Source organism: Amia ocellicauda, chromosome 16 (assembly GCF_036373705.1).
Source record: "Amia ocellicauda isolate fAmiCal2 chromosome 16, fAmiCal2.hap1, whole genome shotgun sequence".
NCBI classification, from domain to species: Eukaryota; Metazoa; Chordata; class Actinopteri; order Amiiformes; family Amiidae; genus Amia; species Amia ocellicauda.
Window position 1 is genome coordinate 48,677 of NC_089865.1, and position 22,832 is coordinate 71,508.

The 22,832-nt window shown below is 48.6% G+C and overlaps 1 protein-coding gene across 5 annotated transcripts in view; it reads left to right on the top strand.

Annotated features, from left to right (window-relative positions):
* Nucleotides 1-22,832, top strand: part of ube2f (ubiquitin-conjugating enzyme E2F (putative)) — a 39,406-nt gene that overhangs the window by 7,741 nt on the left and 8,833 nt on the right. For 3 of the 5 annotated variants that reach the window (XM_066687411.1, XM_066687414.1, XM_066687412.1), the window contains exons 2-7: nt 574-710; nt 2,893-2,922; nt 5,429-5,494; nt 13,080-13,147; nt 14,561-14,631; nt 14,858-14,915. In XM_066687411.1, coding sequence (XP_066543508.1) covers nt 593-710; nt 2,893-2,922; nt 5,429-5,494; nt 13,080-13,147; nt 14,561-14,631; nt 14,858-14,915 — 411 coding nt within the window. In that variant the 5' untranslated portion in view covers nt 574-592. The remainder of the gene's footprint in view (nt 1-573; nt 711-2,892; nt 2,923-5,428; nt 5,495-13,079; nt 13,148-14,560; nt 14,632-14,857; nt 14,916-22,832) is intronic. The other 2 variants (XM_066687413.1, XM_066687415.1) reach the window with 1 other exon arrangement.

A 22,832-nucleotide genomic window follows, 5' to 3' on the forward strand; every position in this document is an offset into this window, starting at 1 on the left:
TTTATTATTTACTAATCTCAGTATAGTTGTGTTCTTGAACACTGGGGTATAGGTTTTCATCAAGTGTTCACCGAACCGGAATTTCCGACACTTTCTGTTTTGAATAAAGTACAAATTAAAGTTAACATATGTCACCACACATAAAGTTTATTATGAGTAGTGCTTTAACGGGAAGGTAAACATGTGTCTTGCAAGTAATGTACATTAACCGTGTGCTTGTGAAAATAAATAAAAACATGATTACTGTTCGGGATGTTTTATCTTGTTTATGTGGGTTACCTGTAAAAACAAAAAAGTAGGATTGCCATTCAGATCTATACACTGGTAGCAAATGTGTCGTCATTGATAAATTATGTAAATTACCACCAAAAAAGCTTCAAACCTTTGAAAATAAAAACTGACCCTTTGGGTCAGCCCTAGTGTTGGCTTTGTGTCGCTGTGAATGGCTGTGTTGGTTGTGCTGAACTGATGTGCTGGTTGTCTGTTTGTGAGTTGGCTGTCCGTGGTGGTGTTGCTCGTCTGTGAGTGTGTTGGCTGGGCGGCGCTCAGTGACAGTGTGCCGCTGTGTTGCAGGTTCGAGAGCAGTGCAGGCATGCTGACGTTGGCAGGGAAGCTGAAGCGTGACGAGGGGATGAAGGCCGGCCGCAGCTCCAGCGGCTCCTCTGACTCGGCCCACCGCGTGTCCATCCGCGACCGGCTTCTGATCAAAGGTATGCTGTCGTCGCCGAAGTCGCTCTCTCCACGGGATGAACTGTGTGGTGCAGGGCAGGGTAGGACACTAGGGCGGAGCTCCTCTCCTCCGCCCTCAGCTCAGTCAGGGTAACAGGATTGATAAAGGTCAGGAGAGTGTGACCCGAGAGATCACAGTGAACAGTTCGGTGAAATCGGGCGTCACGCTGCTTGTCTGAGCACCGGCCGAGGTCTGATCTCCGCGCGGCGTCAGCAGCTCGATCACGGCTTACCTAACGTGTCTGTAAATACTTGGCACTTATATAAAAGTCTATTCTTAGTAACCTGCTTACCGTTGGCTGTTATTTTTAGATTCAAAGCAGTCGAGTGAAATCATCTCCCCAAGTTTCTGGGGCGTCGGCACTGCCTGCCGCTTTGAGGACTGAATCGTGTCTAACTGCTCATGAAATGCATTTTTAAAGCGTTTATTTTTGATTAGCCACACAGAGGCGGGACGATCGGTGGCTCACCTCTGGGACACCCCCCTGACAGCTGTCAGCGCACGTGCTCTGGGTAATTGAGCTCTGAATTTGTCTAGAGATTTTTAATTTGATGATGTGAAACGCTAAAGACTTTAATTAAGGACTGAGATGTGAAAACATGGCAGGAGGATCTGATAAAGATGGACACAGCAGCAGGGTCCCTTCCTTTCCGCGGTTTGAGAGGCCCTGCGGGGGGTCCCTATGAGAGGTGACTAATAACAAATAATCACTGCTGAGGAGGAATTAACCCCAAGTCACAGGCCGGCATTGTCCTCCTTTCACTGCCACTCTGCCGTCTCTCTGAGGCCGTGCTGAGCCCCTCCACTACCGCCCGTTAGACTGTTTTAATTTTATCTATCTGTCCATCTCTACTGGGCCACCCCAGCACCCAGAGTCATGGTCAGAGAGGTCCGGCTGAAGGAATTGCAGCGGTGTCTAATGGCCTGACCAATTGCAAGGCGTTCGTGCAGTGAAGGGGTGAGAGGGAGACATGGAAAGAGGAAGGCAGGGAGGGAGAGAGAGAAGGAAAGAGGCAGAGGGTCACACCAGACAACTCTCCCATAATCCCCGGCGGCCTGTGCTGCTGTCTGTCAGTCCCACTGTGCGCTCGGGGGGCCTGGCTGGAGGGCGCAGGTACCGGGCGCACCTCTTTCTGGGTGCTGTCGTCTGGTCCAGGCACTAGTGGCGCAGTTTCATAACCTTCTTCTAAACCGGTCTGTCTGCTGGTCCTGCCAGTGTGTCGCCTGGTGTCCCTGTTTCTTTCTCTGTTGCTTTGTTACGGTTATTAATTAATGTGGTCTTGGGGAGTGGGGGGGTGGCTCTGTTTAGTTGGTCTCTTCTAACGCATGCCCAACATGTCTGCCTGCGGGGGGGTGCACTGATACCTGGTAACTCTGAAGACCCCGGCCTGCCAGCTGGTAGAATTGTGAAAACGGAAACCTAAACATTATAAACATGATAATGCGCACTGTGGCAGGACAGTCTGATTCAGCGCGGGCGCTGCTGCAGAGCCCTGCTCTCGGTGGTTCCGAACCCTGCGCCGGACCACCGGGCCATGGTGCCGTGCTGTGCCAGTGCCCAAACACCAGCTGTGTTTCTGAGCTTCCTGACAGCTCGGGCAGGCCTGGAGAAAAACCACACAGCTCTGTACACAAGAAGAGCCTGTTCATTCTCTGTGCCCGTCTTTGTGTATGAAGACACAGTCTGTCAAAGTGCTGCCTGTGACACCTCTGAGCTGCGAGGAGAGCGAGGCTCTTGAGTCTTCCGAGTGTGAGCGACTCGCAGCCTCTTCCCAGTCACAGCAGTGTTTTAATCATCCTCCCCCGCAGCCTAGCAGCTCCCAGTCAACATGGAGCCACCGTACAAACACGGCACGCTGCGGCCTCAGCGCTCTGAACGCGGCACGAGTCTGTGTTTGTTTTTGTGGCTGTGCTACAGGAAGTGGTGAAGGCTTGCTTTCGGTGCGACACCAGAATAATTCACCTCATTGAAATTGTTTTAGTTCTTCCTCTGCGACAGACTCAAGAACACAACAGGGCCGATCCGTACGGCTCTGATGAATACCCTCCTTATCCGAAAGTGTAGGATGTTGCTCTGGAAGTGAGAACTGATATTTCCTCTGGTTTATTTACATTCAGCTGCTCCAATAACGTCTCGTTCTTCTTGTTTCTCTCTTTTGCAGAAGTTGCTGAGCTTGAAGCCAATCTTCCTAGTAAGTAGAACAATTACAATTGCGTGTGTCTGTGTATGTGTGTGTGTCTGTAGTCACTGGTCACAATTACTGGTTATTATAATAATAATAATAATTATTATTTATTTTTTATTATTATTATTTTTTTCTTGGCAGATGCCCTTATCCAGGGTGACTTCCAACATAAGTGCAATACAAAGTGCAAGAATACAGTTCAGTACAAGGCATCAACATTACAAATTCAGATTTATATTATACAAAGCAATTCAAAATATTATACATTTTACAACTTCCAATTTACACAGGTAAGTACAGTAAGTGAGGTCCTACATCCTGGAAAGTAAAGCTAAGTGCAGTCAAGATGTAGGGTCACAGTCAAGGGCTACAGGAAAGGGAGCAAGGCGGGAATCAATCAATAATACAAGTATTAGTAACGCAAGAAGCATGATAATATGCTGTCTTCCAGGGATTAAAATGACTCGTATTATTGGTTGTCAGAGGGAATACAGTGTATTAAGCGTGCAGGATAGAAAGAGCTCTGTCTGCTTCTACTGCTCAGGTCAGGCTTGTGTCCCTGCTGTGGGGCCGGAGGCTCAGTGTTACGGGCTGAGGACAGAGTGATTTCCTGACCGGTCTGGGTGCAGTGCAGCGGTTTCGGCACTAGGTGGAGACGTCCTCAGCCAGACACTCTCCAGCCCTGAGGACACGGGGGCGAGCCTGTGATCGGAGTCTGTCTTACAGCCTGATAAGACAGCTTGATTAAAGCGACAGCTTCTTGTTTATCTGAGGTTTTGACACCTAGAGCTGCAGAGTTCAATGACATCTCTCTCTCACTCTCTCTCTCCTCTCACTTTTTTCTCTCCCTCTTCTTCTCTTCCCTCTCCTCTTCTCTTCTTCCCTCCTATTTTCGCTTCTTCCTCCTATTTTCTCTTCTTCCTTTTTCTTCCCTTTTCTCTTCTCTTCCCTCTTTTCTCTCCCCTCTCCTCTTCTCTTTTCTCTTCCTGCTTCTCTTCTCATTTCTCTTTCTTCTCTCTTCTTGGTGGTTGTCGGTTCAGCACGGTTTTCCGTGAGCTGCTTCGTTCCTCCCGCCCTGTTCTAACACTGAGGGAATTGCCATGTTAATAATGATGCGAATTCTCTTGCAATCTGGGAATTTTACCAACTTAAATATACACCGATCAGCCATAACATTATGACCACCTGCCTAATATTGTGTAGGTCCCCCTTTTGCTGCCAAAACAGCCCTGACCCGTCGAAGCATGGACTCCACTAGACCTCTGAAGGTGTGCTGTGGTATCTGGCACCAAGACGTTAGCAGCAGATCCTTTAAGTCCTGTAAGTTGCGAGGTGGGGCCTCCATGGATCGGACTTGTTTGTCCAGCACATCCCACAGATGCTCGATTGGACTGAGATCTGGGGAATTTGGAGGCCAAGTCAACACCTTGAACTCGTGATTCATCAGACCAGGCCACCTTCTTCCATTGCTCCGTGGTCCAGTTCTGATGCTCACGTGCCCATTGTAGGCACTTTCGGCAGTGGACAGGGGTCAGCATGGGCACCCTGACTGGTCTGCGGCTACGCAGACCCATACGCAACAAGCTGCGATGCTCTGTGTGTTCTGACACCTTTCTATCAGAACCAGCATTCACTTTTTCAGCAATTTGAGCTACAGTAGCTCGTCTGTTGGATCGGACCACACGGGCCAGCCTTCGCTCCCCACGTGCATCGATGAGCCTTGGCCGCCCATGACTGTCGCCGGTTCACCGCTTTTCCTTCCATGGACCACTTTTGATAGGTACTGACCACTGCAGACCGGGAACACCCCAAAAGAGCTGCAGTTTTGGAGATGTTCTGACCCAGTCGTCTAGCCATCACAATTTGGCCCTTGTCAAAGTCGCTCAGATCCTTACGCTGCCCATTTTTCCTGCTTCTAACACATCAACTTTGAGGACAAAATGTTCACTTGCTGCCTAATATATCCCACCCACTGACAGGTGCCATGATAACGAGATTATCAGTGTTATTCACTTCACCTGTCAGTGCTCATAATGTTATGGCTGATGGGTGTATACATTAATTCATGAAATAATGTAAATCTGTGCCGGGGCCCCCATGTCCCTCACTCCCTGGTCTCTTTGAACCAGATTTTAAAAGAAATGCATCTCAGACCTTTTTCCTTTTCCCTCTTTTGACCCTGTGGACGTCCTTTGGAAGTGAGAACATTTGCTTCCCCCCTACAGCTCGTCTCACCGCCTCGGACATTCATTATTCTCTCGTTTGTCACAGCCCCTTTGTGAAGGCGGTGTGAAAAGATGCCGGGCCTGTGTGGCTGCCAGCTCTGCCTGAGCCAGGAAGACACAGAGCCAGGGCTCCTTCACAGGGCTGTGTGTGTGCCAGGCTCTGAAACTGCACTGATACAGCTGGCATGGGCTCGGGGGGTGTGAATTGGAGGCGGCTGTGTCTGTGTCCAGGCGTGAATTGGAGGTGGCTGTTTCCTGACACCGCCTGTCCTCTCTTCCTGCTCCAGGTACCTGCAAGGTGAACTTCCCTGACGTCAACAAGCTCCACTACTTTCACCTTGCCGTCACTCCAGGTAATTCTGCCGGTCCGGTTCCCAGTCCCAGTTTTGAACGTTGTGAAATAATATATGGCGTGTCTGTCTGTGTGTCTGTTTGTCTGTCAGCAGAGTTTACACTAGACTTTTTTGACGGCCAGTATGGCCTTTAATATTCCAGAATTCCGGTCATAGAACAACTACTGGACGTATGTTTTAAATAGCCATATAATAGCCTACAGTTAAATGGCAATAAAACACAAATGCCATGATCCAACAAATGTATTTTATTTAAAGTAGTCAGCAGAATGAACTCTTCACAGACTTTGCGAACTGAGCATATAGGCTACAACAATGAAGTAAAACAAATAGCCTTTCTATTGTTAATTAAATAAAGACATTAGCCTACATTAAATGTACGTCTCTGCATTCCAAGCACGACAAACTTAATAACTTGAAAATAATTGTCTTAAAAATAAAGTAATAGACTGGTCGCTCCGAATTCCGCGTTTGTCAAATTCCTGTTTATTTGCGGCGCGACTTAATTGAATAGAAGTCGCTTGATTGCTCTTTCAGCATTTTGCTGAGGTTCTGTGGAAAACATGACTATTTTCAATTATCTAGGCTACAATTAATCACACAGCAGGCCCAATGTAGCCCGAAAGTAAAATCGGTGCGATTTATGAAAAAAAATCACACTTCGCAGTCGTATGCTGTCGAGACGCTTAGTCGCATGACCAAACACTCCGTAATGTCTTACTGAGACAGCGAGCGCAGGCAACACATCTTATAGGTCACACAATATTAGGCTCTTTAATATGCTGTCAATCTATTTATTTATTTGTTTATTTGGCATATTTCCCACCGGACATTTTGGCCGTTGATATTTTCATCTGCCGGACAACTACACGTGATACCGGCGAAAAGCTGGCATTTGCCACGTAACGTAAACCCTGCTGTCACACCACACAACCCATAACTCAATACATGTGAGTTAAGATTCAAACCGATGTCTCAGAGCTCAGTGCTCCGCATCTCCAGCAGAGATGATGAAAAGCCGTTTCTCTGCCACTCTTCCCGTCCCCAGCCACGGTCTCCAGTCCTCCTCCTCTCTTTCTTCTGGAGAGTCGGCCCAGTAAGCGACCGTCTGGTGCCGCCGAGAGGAGGGAGGCTGAACTGTTGGAAGGAGCTCATCTGACCCATTCGTCATGGCTGCTTAAACAGGCTGCCAAATCGCCGAGTGTGTACTGGGTATTAAAGCTTAATTGTCCATATAATTAAACATTTACATGTATAAATACAGGAGATTATTATTCACGATGACTGGTTAATTATTTATGTATTTACTTATTCTCATGACAAAGGTGATCCTTTAGCTGTGTGGAGCCGGAGCCGGTCACTCTCGTCTCGGCGTGTCTGCGCCTCCTTTGTATGAACAGACCGACACGTGAGACTCGTCAGCTTTGTACTCGAAATTAACAAGGTGTACGGTGCAGTGCTCGTCCGTCTGTGAAGCGCACCACTGGAGGAGTTACCCACAATTCCTCACGCCTCGAGAGGCTGTTTTCTCCCATTAGCGGTTTGGCGCTCGGGTGAGTGGCCGAGGTCCCAGAATACTGATTGCACCGTTTTTATTATGTTATGGTTATTTATAATTACTGTTAAATATCAAGAGTAGTCATCATCATCATCATCATCGGGTCGGGGGGTTCTGTAAAGCACGCATGGTGACTGCAGCCCCCCCAATGCCTCTCTTCACATCACCCTGAAAATGATGAATAATAGAAAAAAGCAATTATTTGTAATTGTAATTTGTAGATCCCCTGACCCCCTGGTCGGCCTGAGTGCACCTGCATCTACTGCTCGCCTGAGGCAGGAATAATGGGCCGTTCAAGAGTGTGATTAGAGTTCATATTTTATTAACTCTTTCAATGCTGGTCATCGGCTCTCAGTGGCACCAGCCCTCTGCTTAATGGGGAAACAAACTTATAATGAGCCACAGCCAACAACCCCCCCCCCCCCCACTGCACTCCGACGCCTATGTGTGGCACAATCCTGCCCTCAGCGGCCGCCTGTACTGCCTCAGACGTCCTTTAATGAGAGATGCGAGGGCTGACTGAAATATCCCCTGCCGTTATTTATGAAACCCTGCGGATGCTCTCCTTGACCCACTTGGGGCGCTTTCACTCGCAAATGATTCGAATCGCGCCTCACTGGCAAACAAATTAATTTGGTTCCCGGGTTGAGGTTCGCTTTGTTTCACACAAGGAGAGTTTAAAGAGCTTGGATGTGTTTGAAAGTGGACTTTGGCTCGTTTGTGTCGTCCTCCTGCCACCCCGTGCAGTCCGTAATCTCAGAGTATTTTCCATGCTGTGGTTTGTGGCCTTTCCTGTAACCAGGAGCTTTGTGTAACCAGAAACAACTCCCTAAGAGACTGAGTACTGCAGTGTGGTGCGCTGGTGGAAGTAGTTCATAGAGCTCAGCGAGGCTGGGCAGGGAGGCAGTGAGGCCGGCAGCTCTTCTCCCCTTCAGTGTGTCGCTTCCACAGTTTGCTTCCCTGTTTGGAGTGGTTCGTCTTCATTTGAACCAGAATGTGTTGGCGAGAAAATCGGCTTTTGCCATGATGTTGGAGTCGGAGACATTGGCGTTCTGTGGCAGTGAGGTCTGGTTCCTCGTTTTTTTTTTTTTGACTTGGGGGATGGGTTGCGCTGCTGCTGCCACTCTTATTTATTGACTTATTTTCTTTTGGCAGTGTAAAGGAAGGATCAGGAGGCTGGGCGGGGGGTTTGCAGTTGTCGAGCTGTCTTTCGGAGCCGGGTCACGTCTGCCACGTGTGCCATTGCTCTGACTGGGTCAGTGGAGTCCCCTGTGGCCGCTTAATCATCGCAGACAGTTAGCCCTGACACTCATCTCCCGACCGATCACACACACACACACACACATCTGCGTGAAAGAGCCAATCTGTCTTCTGACGGATGTGATGTTGCCGACTCAGGGCTTCTCTCGCTCCGTGGCCGGGCATTTAAACAAGTCCAGGAGACGGATGGCTTCTGAAATCAGAGGGCACTGCCGCGTTGGGCCCGTGTGTCCACGTGCTTTTAAACGTCTTCGGACGCTCGTCTCAGCAGGGCAGGATCGGTCAGCTGGTCAGTGTGGCTCGAGGAGCAGGAGGACTGCCGCTGCAGTCCGTCGGTCGGGTCGTGGGACGGGTCGGATACTGTGCTGTTGGATTCAGACACGTTTCCTCAGAGCCGGGTCAGTTTCTTTCTTCTCCTCCTGCTGTTGGCCGTTTTTCCTAATAAGGCATAAGAAGCTCAGAGCAGTAGAGAAGCTCGTTGATTTAAATGAACAAAAGGATCGAAAAGCTTTGATACGTCCTCTTTCTCTGCCTGCGTCCCTCACTTCTCTCCTCAGCAGGGAGCGCTGGGCATCTCCCTTCAGGCTCTGGCGCCGCAGCCAGTTAAGTCCGCTCTCAGGGGCTGGCTGTTAAAACCAGTTGACCATAATGCTGTGTGTTTTATTCAATTAATTGTGAAGCGCAGTGCTGCTGGGCTCTGCTGATTATTCCACAAACAAGCCTTTCCACTGTCATTTTGCTCCACTCGGCAGCTAACGGAGGCGGCGGTGAGAGGAGGACTGTGCCGGGCTCCATGGTCAGGGAGAAGCCAGTAAGATCCCTGGGTCATACAGTATTCGGGATCAGTTCACAGAGACCCTGCTCGACGCCCACTGTGATGCGGTGTTGGTTTTTGGGCACCGAGGCTTGTCAAAGGAGAGAAGAGGTCCAACTGCACTTCATCCCAGTACCAGACCTGGCCCCAGACCGGACTGAACCTCAAGTTGCTGATCACAGAGTTTGAGTTCTAATGGAGGATGTGTCCTTCTTGCCACTGAGTTCTGGGCTTCTGATCCGCCCGTTAGCAAATCCTCTCCCTCCCAGGTGCTTTGGAAGTTGAATATCTGCAGACCGTGCACCATACCTCCCTAAACACCAGCTCCCCATCCTTCCTTCTGTCCTCCTCCCTGTCCTGTCTGCTGCCCGTTTCATCCTCCGCATCTCCTACGCCTAACTCGGCAGTAGCGCAGCGGTGGTGAAAACCGTTCACTGACGGCTACGCTAACGGTGGCTTTCAAATGCGGAACTAATTGCTGCTTTTGTTTATGTCTTCGTTAACATTCGCACCAGAGGCATCTCTGCTTCTGCAGTACCGAGCTGGACAGATTGCTGTGGCATGTGATCTCTGCAGCCCCGGGTGCAATATCTCACCATTAAAGCTGCCAATAAAACTGCAGGAAGATTGTCTGTGGCTCGACAGGAGACGCTACTTTTCCCATGGCCGTGCAACGCTGCGGTGCCGCCTCTGGTCCGACTGCAAGCGCGTCTCAAGTGATGTGAATCGAGGTGCCGATATCCAGAGCCAGTGTTCTCAGTCTGGGGTGTGTGGAGACTGTTAGGGGTCAGGGAAATCACAAAACTGTGCGGCAAACACCTCAGTTGCTTAGCGGGTGACACTGTGAAAATGATTTGTTGTTTCCAGCCCCTGAGAATGCCACCACTTCCACACAGAGCTCACAAGAAAAGATACCCACACTGCCATGTCTCCTACCCCTTCAGTCTTCCCAGCAGTTCTCTAGCTCTGTTGTTTGCACGCAGGACTTGCAGGACAGGTGGAGGACGATGGCGCGGCTGCAGGAGCTTGGGGGCCGGTGGTATTGGTCAGCTCGGTTGCATCATCGCTGCCCAATCCCACATTGAGTATAAAAGAAAACAAAGATTCCAATTCCAGATAAAGAAATGGAGGAAAAGGAAAAAACTAATAATAAACCAACAGCGCGGCTTCTGCGGGAGATGAATGCAGTTTAAATTAACTCACTCGGTCTCTGTCAGCAGACTGTGAGCTGCACGGCTGGGGGGGCGTGTTGGCAGCCAAGTTCTAAAGCAGCTTCTGTTTTCTCCTTAAATGAGGAAAGAATAAGACAAAACACACGCCTGGTAACTCTCGGAGGAATCCGGAGGAGCTCAGCGGAGGCTGGCGCCGTCTCTGAGATGAGGAGCCTCTTTCATCTGCGTTTCCTTGGACATCTGCGGCCGATTGAAAGGAGAGATTTAAAGCTCGGTTCTGTGTGTGTGTGTCCCGTCACTTTATTCAAATTTTTTGAACATGCAACTGTAGCTGTAGATCACGTGAAAGCATATGATGTGATACACTTAGATTTTCAGAAAGCTTTTCATAAGGTTCCACACCAAAGACTGATCCTCAAATTGGAAGCTGTAGGCATTCAGGGTAATGTAAGTAGATGGATTATGAACTGGTTGATGTATAGGAAACGGAGCTTGTCGATTAGAGGAATCACTTCTAACTGGAGTGAGGTTGTTAGTGGAGTTCCACAGGGATCAGTACTAGGGCCTTTGCTTTTTCTAATCTATATTAATGATCTGGACTTAGGGATAGTTAGCAAACTTGTCAAATTTGCAGATGATACTAAAATAGGTGGCTTGGCAGATACAATCTCAGCAGCACAGGCTATTCAAAGGGACTTAGATAATATTCAGTTGTGTGCTGACACCTGGCAGATGAAATTCAATGTGGACGAGTGCAAGGTAATACATGCAGGTAACAAAAATGTCCACTATAATTACACTATGGGAGGAATAGAACTGGACAGTTATTTGTACACTTCATGTTCTTATGAGCCATTATGATTCCACGTTTAAAACTACCTCCAAACCTGTGCGTTGATGTTGATGACCTGTCTAGACCAGCGGTTCTCAGCCCTAGCAGATTGCTAGTTCAATTTAGATTCAATTAAGTAATTGAGAGCTCGAAAACCAGCAGGGTAGGGGCTCCTCCGGGGCCAGGGCTGGGAACCTCTGGCCGTGTCGGTATTTTACATGTATGTGCATGTCCATATGTAACCACAGAGAAGCTCTCTTGCTCTTTGAGTGTGTTGCCCAGTTGTTCCAGTGTGACACACTGTGTTGTCCGCTGTGTCATCTGTGAGGAATTACCGACACTGCCAGGGTCTCGTGAAGTCAGTGTGCTATTGGAGACGTTGCCCCAGTAGAGGGGTCCCGAGGGGGCTGTGAGGCCTGCGTTATGAGCTCGTTGCAATAAGACGAATGATTCCATTATTGTGAAATGCCCCCGCAGCAGTTCCTGGAAAGTAGATCAGAGCACGAGCAAGACGCTCAGACGGGACGGGCACCGCATTATATAGGCCTGTGTGTCAATGCCAGTGTATGTGTAGAGCAGTGTGTGTCTGTCTGTCTGTATGGTATGGTATGGTGTGTGTATGCAGTGTGTTTTTGTATGCCATTGTCTGTGTGTGTCTGTGTCTGTCTGGCACTGTGTGTATTCCAGTGTGTTTGTGTCAGTCTGTTTATTGTGTGTCTTGTCTGTCTGTCTTTCTGTATTCCACTGTGTGTGTGTGGGTGGTAGGATCTGGTCCTCGGTGTATCAAGCAGGGAGGCGATTCGGAAGGGTTTCATTTTGACGGAATACGAGAGACACTCAGATGTGGAAACAAAGTGTCTGCCCCCCACGCTGGGCGATGGAGGGATTAATGGGCTCTGAGGTTTCCTTACAGGGGGTAGGAATACCGAGCAACATTGTTATTTCACCACATTTCCCTGAGTGTGTCATGCAAGGGAGGCAGGACTCATGCATCCACCCACCCGCTCGATTAACTGTCCACACGGTCCCATAATGCCCCCATGGGCGGTACACAGCAGTCATACGTGTGTAGGAGCTCGTGTATACATGTATGCAGTTGTGATTCACCTCACAGGAGAGGGTCACAGCCCCTGGACGGACCGGGGGAAGGTTTAGTGCAGGTGAAAATACAGCCGTTCTTAGCCGCTGTGATATTGGGGTAGCATCGCTTCCTGCCAGAGCCGGCGCCTCTCCGTTGCCGCTTTCCCAATTAACACATTATCAGCCATGAACAAAAGCAGTTTGTTTTCTTCATTCCCTCCCTCTCTCTCTCTTTGCCCTCCCTCCTCTCAAGCAGAGTGTAATTGTGAGAGATTGAAACTGCTAACAGATGTGATTGAATCTGCTTTCCCTCCCTCATTCTCTCTCTCTGTCCCTCTTCCTCATTCTCTCTCTCTCTCTCTGTCTTCTTCCCCCTCCCTTGTTTTGCTCACTTGCTCAGGCGCAGGTGGAGCATTTAGGCCTTGTTGAGCGCTCCTATCATGCAAGATGTCGCAGGTTGTTTGAGGGAGATGGAGGACGGTGCATCGATCGGCTCTTTAAAGACACAAGATATACGTCAGAATGAAATGAAGATAAAAAAGCTTTGTTTCTCTCTTTCCCTGATTAAACCGTGTGTGTGTGAGAGAGAGAGAGCGGGGGCCCCCGGCTGTGTGTGTGTGTGTCTGTGAGAGAGCGGGGCCCCCCGGCCGTGTGAGAATGTTGTAGGGAGTCATCCCCCCCTTCTCTTCCTGTCTGCAACCCTGTGAACACACCTGTCTTTAATGGGGTGTGTGTGTCACTGCACGCTGCAGCCCCCCCCACCCAGTCTCAGTGCTGGCCCTGAACTCCTGGCCCCAGGCGCGGCCGCGGAACCATACTGTCCATCACCCAGCGGTGCCCTTGTTAACACCCTGCCTTTCTCTCGACAGATGAGGGATATTACCAGACCGGAAAATTTCAATTTGAAATAGATGTCCCTGAAGCCTACAACATGGTGGTGAGTACAGCTGTCACTGCATGAGATGTCTGTGTGTGTCTGTGTGCACACGCTCAGAGTGCTATAGAACGGTGTGGAAACCTGGCGTCTTGCCTATAATGGTCGGCCGACCGCAGTGGCTGCACTGCACTCGCCTAATGGAGGAGCTCGAGGTGAACGACCTCTTGCTTTTACAGAGGGCTCGGTACACAGTGCTGGAATTAGCTGTGTGTGTGTGTGTGTGTGTGTGAGAGAGATGTGCATCTATAAGGGGGTCGTGCCCTCTGCCGTGCGCGGCGTGTTGTAGCGGTAATTACCTCACGTGCCTTAACTACAGCCAGGAAACCAGTTACATAAAAGCTTTTCATTTTTCTCTATGATCCGGCTCGGGTCACGGGCATCTGTGGTCTGTGTTCATGTACACGGATCACACAGACGTGTTTTGCAGGGGGAGATGAGACTGTTAGTTCAGCCCAAGGAAGAGGGGGTTCAATGCAGCAGAGACGGAGAGCAGCAGCCAGCCACGTGTCAGTTATTGTATATACTGCAGTTAAATTTCTCTCCCCTTTTTCAAACATCCCGTTCATCTCTGGGTTTGACACCTTCAGTCTCTCTCCGTGACGCCCCCTCTGTGGTTAATTAGCAAGCGAATGAATGAATGAATGAATGAATCAATCAATCAATATAAAGCTGTGTCAGCACTGACAGGTTATCAGCCGTCCCTCACATGTGAGTGACACTTTAATACGAGAGAGAGAGAGAGACATTAAGAACATACATCCGATCCACTTTCCCCCCCCTCCGTCACAGTTTATTGCCGCCGCCGCGGGGCTTCCATGCAGCTGTTGGGAACCATTCGGATGTCGGCTAATTGTATATAATTTGCTTTAACCGCATTTTAAAGCGAGCAATGATGGCTGAAAAATGTTTTATTTATGTGTTTGTGAAAAAATAGTGTGTTATTTTGAACACGTTTGCATGCCAAAGCCCCGGGCCCGGCCAGCAGGCCGTGTTGTAAAGCAGCGCCCCCTCCGAACACGGCTCTGCGGGGAAAAGGGAAGAGAGCCAAGTGTGCAAATCTTCCACCGCGTCGGCCTCGTTTGATTCAGAGAAGAAGAGAAACTGTCTTTGATCTCGGAAGTCACTCATGCCTTCGTCTCTCTCCCTCTGTTTGTTGCCCGTGTATATCTTTATTTAGTTTGAAGCGCTGTTAAATTGTTCATGCTGTTGATGTCTGAGATTTGTGTGTGTGTTTGTGTGTGACATTTCAGCTGTACAAATATGAAACGGAGAGGTTTCTGGATGGAGACCGTTTGTTCTCGTGCTGCTGTCGGCCCGACGCCTGTTTGTGTTGAATTATTAATCTCCCAACTTCCACATTTCTCTCTCCTCTATCTCCCCTCCCTCTTCTGTTTCATTTCTATTCTTCCCCAGCCTCCAAAAGTGAAATGTTTGACCAGAATATGGCACCCCAACATCACAGAGACGGGCGAAATCTGCCTCAGGTAAGAGACCCTCTCGGTCCCATCTGCCTGCTTTGTGGGTCCAGTTTGGAGCCCCCAGGACAGAACTAGACTGCAGTCCGCAGAAGTGTCAGTGAAAGCGCGAGAAGGATTTTAAATCTTAATGAATTGGTTAATTTAAATACAAATAGAACCCATGCATTCTGAGGCCTGAAATTCCGTCTGATGTGTTGGGCTGAAGGCTGTAACCCCCTCTCCTCTGTTACAGCTTACTAAGGGAGCACTCGATCGATGGCACGGGCTGGGCCCCCACCAGGACGCTAAAGGTGAGTGTCTCTCAGAGGTCAGGCCGGGGTCAACTTCCTCTTTCTCTTTTTACATCCTTACACGTTTACATGTTGCAACCCTTCAGGAATGAGGAGTTAACACATGGATTGCACATGCACGTAGTCTCGTGTTCCTGCTCTCGTGTGACATGCCAGTGTGTTTCAATAGCGTTCCTGTTGTGTTTTAGTTGTTGTTTTCGTTGCAAATACGCCTGAAACTGCTTACGCTGAATTCTGTCTTTCCAGAAGTCATTTAGCCAGAACCTATGTCTGTGTGTGTTTTTATTTGTGAGTTGGACAGTGTGAGTGTTTGGTACACGTATGTGTGAGATTGACAGTGAATGTGTTTTTGAATTTGTTGAGTGTCTGTGTGTGTGTGTGTCAGTGTGCATGTGTGTGTCTGTGTCTGTGTGTGCTCAATCCCTCTTGGTGACCTTGTGCTTTTGAATCTGCCCACATCGCTCTGCATTTATTTTATGTAAGTTGTAGCCGGAAACTGAAAGGCGGATGAAGGATAAAACAGAGGAGAGATGAGGACCTGCTCAGGGCCTTTCTGTCTCCGCTCATATCAGAGATTCGGTGAGAGAGAGAGATTCAATATCATTACTCTGTTAAGTCAAGTGTTTCTGTAAGTGCTTTGGCAATACCTGTGGAAACATGTCATGCCAGTATAGCTCATTTTGAATTAGGGAGAGGGAGAGGGAGTGGGAGCAGATTCAAATCACTCTGTTAAGTTGGGCAGGTGTGGTTGAGGAGGCGGCCGCGTCTCGTCCCACGAGCTTTGCTGTGACGGCACTGACCCCGAGCGCTGCTCACCTGGTCGGTTGAACCGAGTCTTGGTAGTTTCGGTAGGAGCCGATTTCTGAAAGGACTGAAGTCGAGGGGGACATTGCGGCCCATGTGCGCGCTGCCGACGATGCCCCTCGTCACTGTACCCTCGTACCCGGGGCCCAGCCTCTAGGATTAGCATGTTTGAGAGCCGAAACCCGAGGTGTTTGAGTTCAGCCCTGGCGGGGGAGCTCTGGTCACGTGCAGACAGTTAGCGGCAACCAACTGTGCCCAAGTCATTTATTTACTTGATTTTATAGTTTTATTTTATGACGGCAGCAATTTAATGTTATTTTACAGGCTGTGTAATGAAACTCCACAGGAGGCGGCGCAGCGTTAACCGGCTTCACATGTCAGCTGTCGGGGCTGGGGTGTGTGTTCCCAGGCTCAGTGGCAAGACATTTGAATTATTCCTCTAATTTTTAAAGTGCAGTGAACCAACACCTCCGGTTGTTTGTTTTTCATTAAGTAACCAAATGCAGGGAGAACAACAACTACAACAGCAGCAGCATCTTTTTTATTTACCAGTTAAAAAGAAAGAAAAAACAACCTTTCTGTGCATTAAGCGTTTATAATTTGATTACGTTCCGAATTGGATTTAGTTCTTGGCGATGAGAAATAGCCCTGTCTTCACACTCTGTATGCATGAGCGCTCGGGGGCGCTTGTGCCTGGCATGTCTTTTTAATGTGATGCGACTGCCGGCAAGCGTGAGTCACCGCGGCCCTACGCGGCCACCTGTCTGAAACCCGTGTGTGCAAATGGGCCGCTCTCACCCGGCGCTGCTTGGCTTACTCGCGTTCTGGCGATGGTTATTCGTGTGGTTGCGATCGATACGGACGTTTCGATACTCGCACAGCTCCTCCGGTCTGGAGCAGGGAGTCAATATTTAATGCTGCAGCAAAGCGCATGAGGCAGAAGCCTGACTGTGTCCTCCTTGTGCCGGGCCCTGCACTGTGTGTTTTTTTGCACTTCAACTCTCAAAACCATGCCTTGTGTCTCTGCTAATAATAAATGTGTATGAATGTGAATCGGTTTTGAAAAACGGGCGGACGTGGTGCAGCTCGTGGGGACTAGTAATGAGAGACTTAATTAGTTCTTGCTGATGTCAACACAATTATCGGAGACTGATGGGCTCATCAGTGATAAAACTGCATGTGTAACGCCTCAGTTCCCACCAGGAGCACTGCCCCCCCCCCACACTGCAGCCACAGTGAGCATGACAGCAGCTCTGACTTGAATTAGTGCGACGCCTCTCGTTAGTCTGTCGCCGGGGGGGTGGACTCCCGCGGCGTGGCTCCGATTACAGGTCCGGTCCCAGCGGTGCAGTGGGGAGCAGGACGCAGGGTTCAGCATTAGGTTTATTCTCAGATTGTTCTTTAATATACATCCATGAAAGGCAGATTTTTAACATTTAATTTGCAGCCCTATTTTTTAACTGTGAGAAGGTAGAAAAGCACAAGGAGCAAAAGGAGAATTTTAGCATTCAGTGAATCCTCGGAGAAGGCTCCAGAAATCCTCCAGTGGGATTAGAGTAACAGTCTGAATTGAATTGCTTTTCTCCTTTTATCCCCCCCGTGTTGTCTTTGGAAGGGACCCAAGCCTCAAGTCTCTCATTACTGCGCTACTCAGCCTTTAATTGGGTTGTTTTGAGTTTGCATTCCAGCACAGAAGTACTGTTGGGACCTGAACAATGAGCCGGCCTGTGCTCTCAAAGGGGACCCCTCCCCGGTTGAGGCATAGCAGGGGAGAGAGGGGTTAAAAGCGCACAGATGAGATCGCACAGCCTCTCTGAGTTAAAGCACTGCTCTTTTAGGGTCCTGCTTACTGCACCTGCAATTGGGCTAAATATACTAAGACTGTGATGTCACTCGTTGAGAACCCTAGACTGTCACAGTGACATCACTCACTTAGAACCCTAGACTTTAGACCCCAGGCCACCCTGCGCCCCCCCTAGACATACATGCATTATTCTATCTATGAGAAATGTAGTCGCCGGTTTCAAATCTCCAGCACAGAAAACACACATTGAAATCAGTGCAATTAAGGCGGTATTTTTTAAGTATCGATGCATGAGGAATATTGTGCATCTTGTTTCTTGATTCAATTAAAACATTATTGATGTCTTACATTCTTTTAAGTGATGTATCGGTGTGTAAAAGTCTGAAGGTTTGACGTGAGGATGTGAACGCACTCTGTTAAAGAGCAGGAACGGCACGGGTTAGCACTAGTTTATTCAGTTTGTGCGATTCATTTTGTTTTAGACTATTAACACGTTGTATGTTGTTATTTTGGTATTAGATTAAATATTGTTTTGTTAAGGTCACAGAACCAGCGAGGATGCACAGGAACAAAATATTTAATTATTAAATCATATTTATTATCATTTTTATTAAAATGTGTATTTTCTACTCGCATGTCGAGCATCATTTTATTAAGCCTGCACATATTTAAAAAATTAAATGTTACCTCCAGATGTTTTGTTTTAGATTTGAAGTTTAGGTTCCGAGTCCTTTAGAGCAGATGGTCGGCATAGTTTGCTCTTTAATATTTGTTCAGTTTTCTTTATTTGAAAGTGAACAATTGCCTGTACTTCAACGAGTTAAGTCCCTGCTAACACACAATGTTGCCACAGCGTTGTAGAGCTGAGTGTTACTGGCTGGGATATCACTGAATAGCAGCTCCTATCAGGCGCTCTTTGACTAGAGACGCGTAAATAAAAACACTGTTGCAAAAACACTACATGTGGGCCCTTTCAGATTCGTGCAATTTCCTTACACTTGTACACTTTCATTTAAATGACCTATAAGTAATCAGTCATCTCTTACTCTTTAAAAAAAGTATCGGTAATCAGAATATCCGTCTGACAGGAGTAACTGTACCTGGAATACAAGGATCACAATTCTGTAATCTGACTACGTAACGCTGCTACTTGTTTTCTGTTACTGCCCAGCCCTGGATATTCCTGTTTCAATGTGAATACACAGTTCAGTCTGCCTTCCTGACATGAGCCGCGATGCTCTCCGCTGTAATTGGCCCGGGGCCCCTGTGACAGTACGGGCAGTGCCAGAGTAATCTCTTTATCATTTCCGTGTCGTTTAACAGGCATAGGCGCTTCTCCGGCAGGATCAAGATTGTTGTCTGTGTACTTATTTACAGAACAGACACATCTTATCAACAAAGACGGATCAACAAATTGCCCTGACCTGATTGTTCTGGTAATGACCATCCCGAGTGTGCAAGGCGAAAGATTGTGTCGCGTTGACATGATATTCAATCCTCCGCTCCGAGGAGAGTCCCAATGGAAGCGCCGCAGCGAGCCGGCACAATGACACCCACATCGGCGTGTAACTTTTATAGCAACCGCTTTTAGACGGCTCCTCAGAAGTCTCTGTGCCCACAGCTGGTCATTTCCTTTTGTTTGTGTGTGTGTGTGTTGGGCTTGTTTTTGAGTGTATGAGTGCGTGTGTTTGGGCTTTCGAAGCGCGTATGTGCGCACTCCCAGCTCCACTCAGTGTGTGTGTCACGTGTGTCACGTGTGTCAGTGTGAGAGTGTGTGTGTGTGTGTGTGTGTGTGAGAGTGTGTGCTCACTCCCAGCTCCACCCGATGTGCGTGCGTGTGTGTGTCTGGCTTGCGATATGTGAGCATGTGCGTGTGAGCGCGTTCATTCCCAGCTCCACCCGATGAAGATACTTTCAATCCTCCTAATGCTCTTAGAGCCAGATCAGAAAAGAAATCCGACCCTTTTTCTGGAAATGTAATTAAACTCGTCCATGGAAATTAGAAGACGGTTATATAAACCAACCGGAGCGTTTTCCTTTTTTCTTCCTTCCCTTCTTATAGATTTGATTACATGTGCTGACTATTTCACAGCAAATCACTTCCCTTTGATCTGTTCATAATAAGATTTAGGAGCTTCTGTATCTCTGCCCGAGCTGCCGAGAGATTTAATCGCTCCTAATCTCTGTGAAAGCGTGACTCCTCTGACTCACGGGGGAGACTGCGAGGGACGGCTCTCCAGATCGGCGCAGGGAGACGGTCTTTGCATGCTGTCGAATCTGCAGCAGGGTTGTCTCCTTATTGCGGTGCCCATGGACAAGCAGGGCACCGCGAGACTCACAGGCCGAACCCCGGTCCTCACGGGAGTCCAGTCCAGCGCTCCAGTGCAGTTAATTGTAAAGTAATTAAGACAATGGACGTGTCTGGTTCAGAGTGCACTGTGTCCCTGTCCTCTCTGGACAGCCTTCTCTCTGGGGAGCAGATACAGCTTCCCATCACATTTCTTGTGTGTGTCCTGTTTACATTCCAGTAGGTGGATCCCTGTCTGTAGAAAGTCGGGGGTGTGTGACTGCGGTTCGGTGGGCCAGGGTCTTCCTGCTCGGTGGCCCTCCATGGACATCCCACTGGGCTGTTTCTGTCCCACTGAACAGTGTGGTGCTTTTCTGTTTTCTTCTGCGAGTTCTGAGTGTTTTCGAACCCTTCACGGTTTCCTGCCGGGCTGGGAGGCCAAGCGCAGCTCTGACAGCGGTATTGATTTACACTCTCTCTCTGAGGGGGTTTGGAGCCCCAGTCCTGACTTTATCAGCCCTGTTTCCAAGTAGGTCGTGTTGGGAATGAATTCAGCTGATGACACATGGTCAAAAGGAAGGATTTGTGGCTGGGATGAAAACCATGTCAGATATCTGGCAAATCGAGGACACGCTTCCTTTGGCTCCAGTCCTGTTGCAGTGACCAAACACCAGCAAGCAACGATTTATGTTTCGGTTTTGTGCTTGGTGTTTGTTGTTGTTTTTGTTTGTGTGTCACCGTCATTGCTGTATATGTGTACAGACTGTGCCCGCTGACATTGGCATGTCCTTGCCGTGTGATTTGGCGGTGTCCTGGGGTCACTGCAACTGTCAGGAAGAACACTGCAGGGACCATCACCCACCACCCCGGCCGGCGGTCAGATATCATTAGTTCCTGGTGCTTTCTGTCTCTGATTCCGTGTGGCTCATGACGTGTTCAGTGTGAGGGGCCCGTGTGGTTCGGTGTGTGAGTGTGTGAGTGTGTGTGTGTGTGTGTGAACTGCACAGTTAATGCTCCAAACCACAAGCATCAGTTATTCATGAGATTTATCAGATTTATTTTATGCATATGGCTTTTAATTGTGTAATGTTTTCCTTTGTAATGTGTGTTTGATATGGCAAGTAAAAGCTGCAATAGAGCGATTTTATATGCGAGGTTAAGTGCCTCTTCCTCCGCCTGCCAGTATTCGAGTCACTTAGCGGCAGCGCTGGGGACGCTCGTTATAATTGGGCCACAAAGAGACATTATAAACCCCAGCCGCTTTGCATAACACCCCCACCCCCCCCACTGCAGTCTCCGCTGCCATAAGTCTGCTCAGCAGGTCTCCTCTGTGTGTGTGTCAATATATCTATATTCAGTGTAGAGTTTCCCTGTGGGGCAGAAGGGACGGCTGCTCTTTGCTCAGTGACACGTAGTCAGTCTGCACAGAGACATTAAAGAGCCGTTAGTCAGAGCAGAGAGGAAAAGCTCTCGGTCTCGCAATCTCTTCAATGTTTTCATTTGCTTTCAAGATTGCAGAAGCACTAGAAACATATCTTGAGTAAAACGAAAGCATTAGAATCTTAGAATCTTAGAATCAATCTTAGAATATTGATGTTGAAAAGTAGATCGATGGCAAATGGTCCAGACACACAGCACAAAGAGAGAGACTGATATACACAGACGGGTGACAAATTTAAAGGAAAATCCAACATAAAGTGTCTCAGTGAGGTGTTGGGCACCACGAGCCCCAGAACAGCTTCAATGCTCTTGGCACAGATTCTATGAGTCTCTGGACTCGACTGGAGGGATGAACACCATTCTTCCAAAAGATATTCCCTCATTTGGGGTTTTGATGATGGTGGTGGAGAGCGCTGTCTAACACGTCGGTCCAGAATCTCCCATAGGTGCTCAGCTGGGTTGAGATCTGGTGACTGAAGGCCATAGCATATGATTCACATCATTGTCATACTCATCACACCATTCAGTGCCCCTCGTGCCCTGTGGATGGGGCATTGTCATCCTGGAAGAGACCACTCCCATCAGGAGAGAAATGTGTCACCACAGGAGAAAGGTGATCACTCAGAATAACTCTGTCATGATTTGCAGTGACCCTTCCCTCTAAGGGGACAAGTGGACCCAAACCATGCCAGGAAAATGCCCCCCCACAGCATAACAGAGCCTCCGGACCCCCTCAATGTAGGGGTCCATCAGTCAGGCCTGTTCCGTTCTCCTTGAACGCTTGGTAATTTTGCTAATAAAGCCCAATAACTGAATTGGTTAAATATATAATCTAAATATACGTCGAATCCTATATAAATATAACACTCCTCTGCCTTTCGTTTGGTTCAGTGCGTCTCTGTTTATCCCGAGCACCGCCTCCTCGTAGAGAGACACGCGAGGGACGCAGAGGGACTGTGGAGTTTGTCTTGCCAGCAGACCTCACAGTGCCCTTTATTAAAGTCACATCCCCCCCAGGCAGTGCAGCGTGGGACCCCTCGTCTCTCCAGCCTGCCGATGCTGCCAGCGGTCTCAGGACGCCGAGACGCACAGTGGAGCTGAAAGCTGCGACCTTTACCGGTGGAATTTAAATGCTAAGACATTAACCGGCGTCCCCTCGGCTGTGCTCGCTCTCCACTCAGCGCTTCGTCCTCTTGCTCCCGGTCAGACCCCTCGGCCTGTATGGCTTAGTGGAAGAAGCTGAAATGCCCCCGGTCTTGTAAACAGCTCTAAGAAAGCCAGCTTTTGATTTTATGTCGATGTCACAGGTGGTGACTCTGTCTGGTGTATCCCGCTGTGCTGAAATGCACACAAGGGAACAACAACGACACGCAAATTAGCTCTGACAGCACACTTTCATTTTTTCTTTCTAGTTTTGTATTTGAGTCTTTGTTGTGAAATTTGGGCAAAGTCTCTTAGTGCCTACACCATCACAGACGTGTTCCCTGGCCAACCCATGCAGGGCATGTGAACAGCATGTGGACATACAACATCTAACAGGGTGCGTGTATTTACAATGGTTGTCTGTTTTCAGCATTAACTG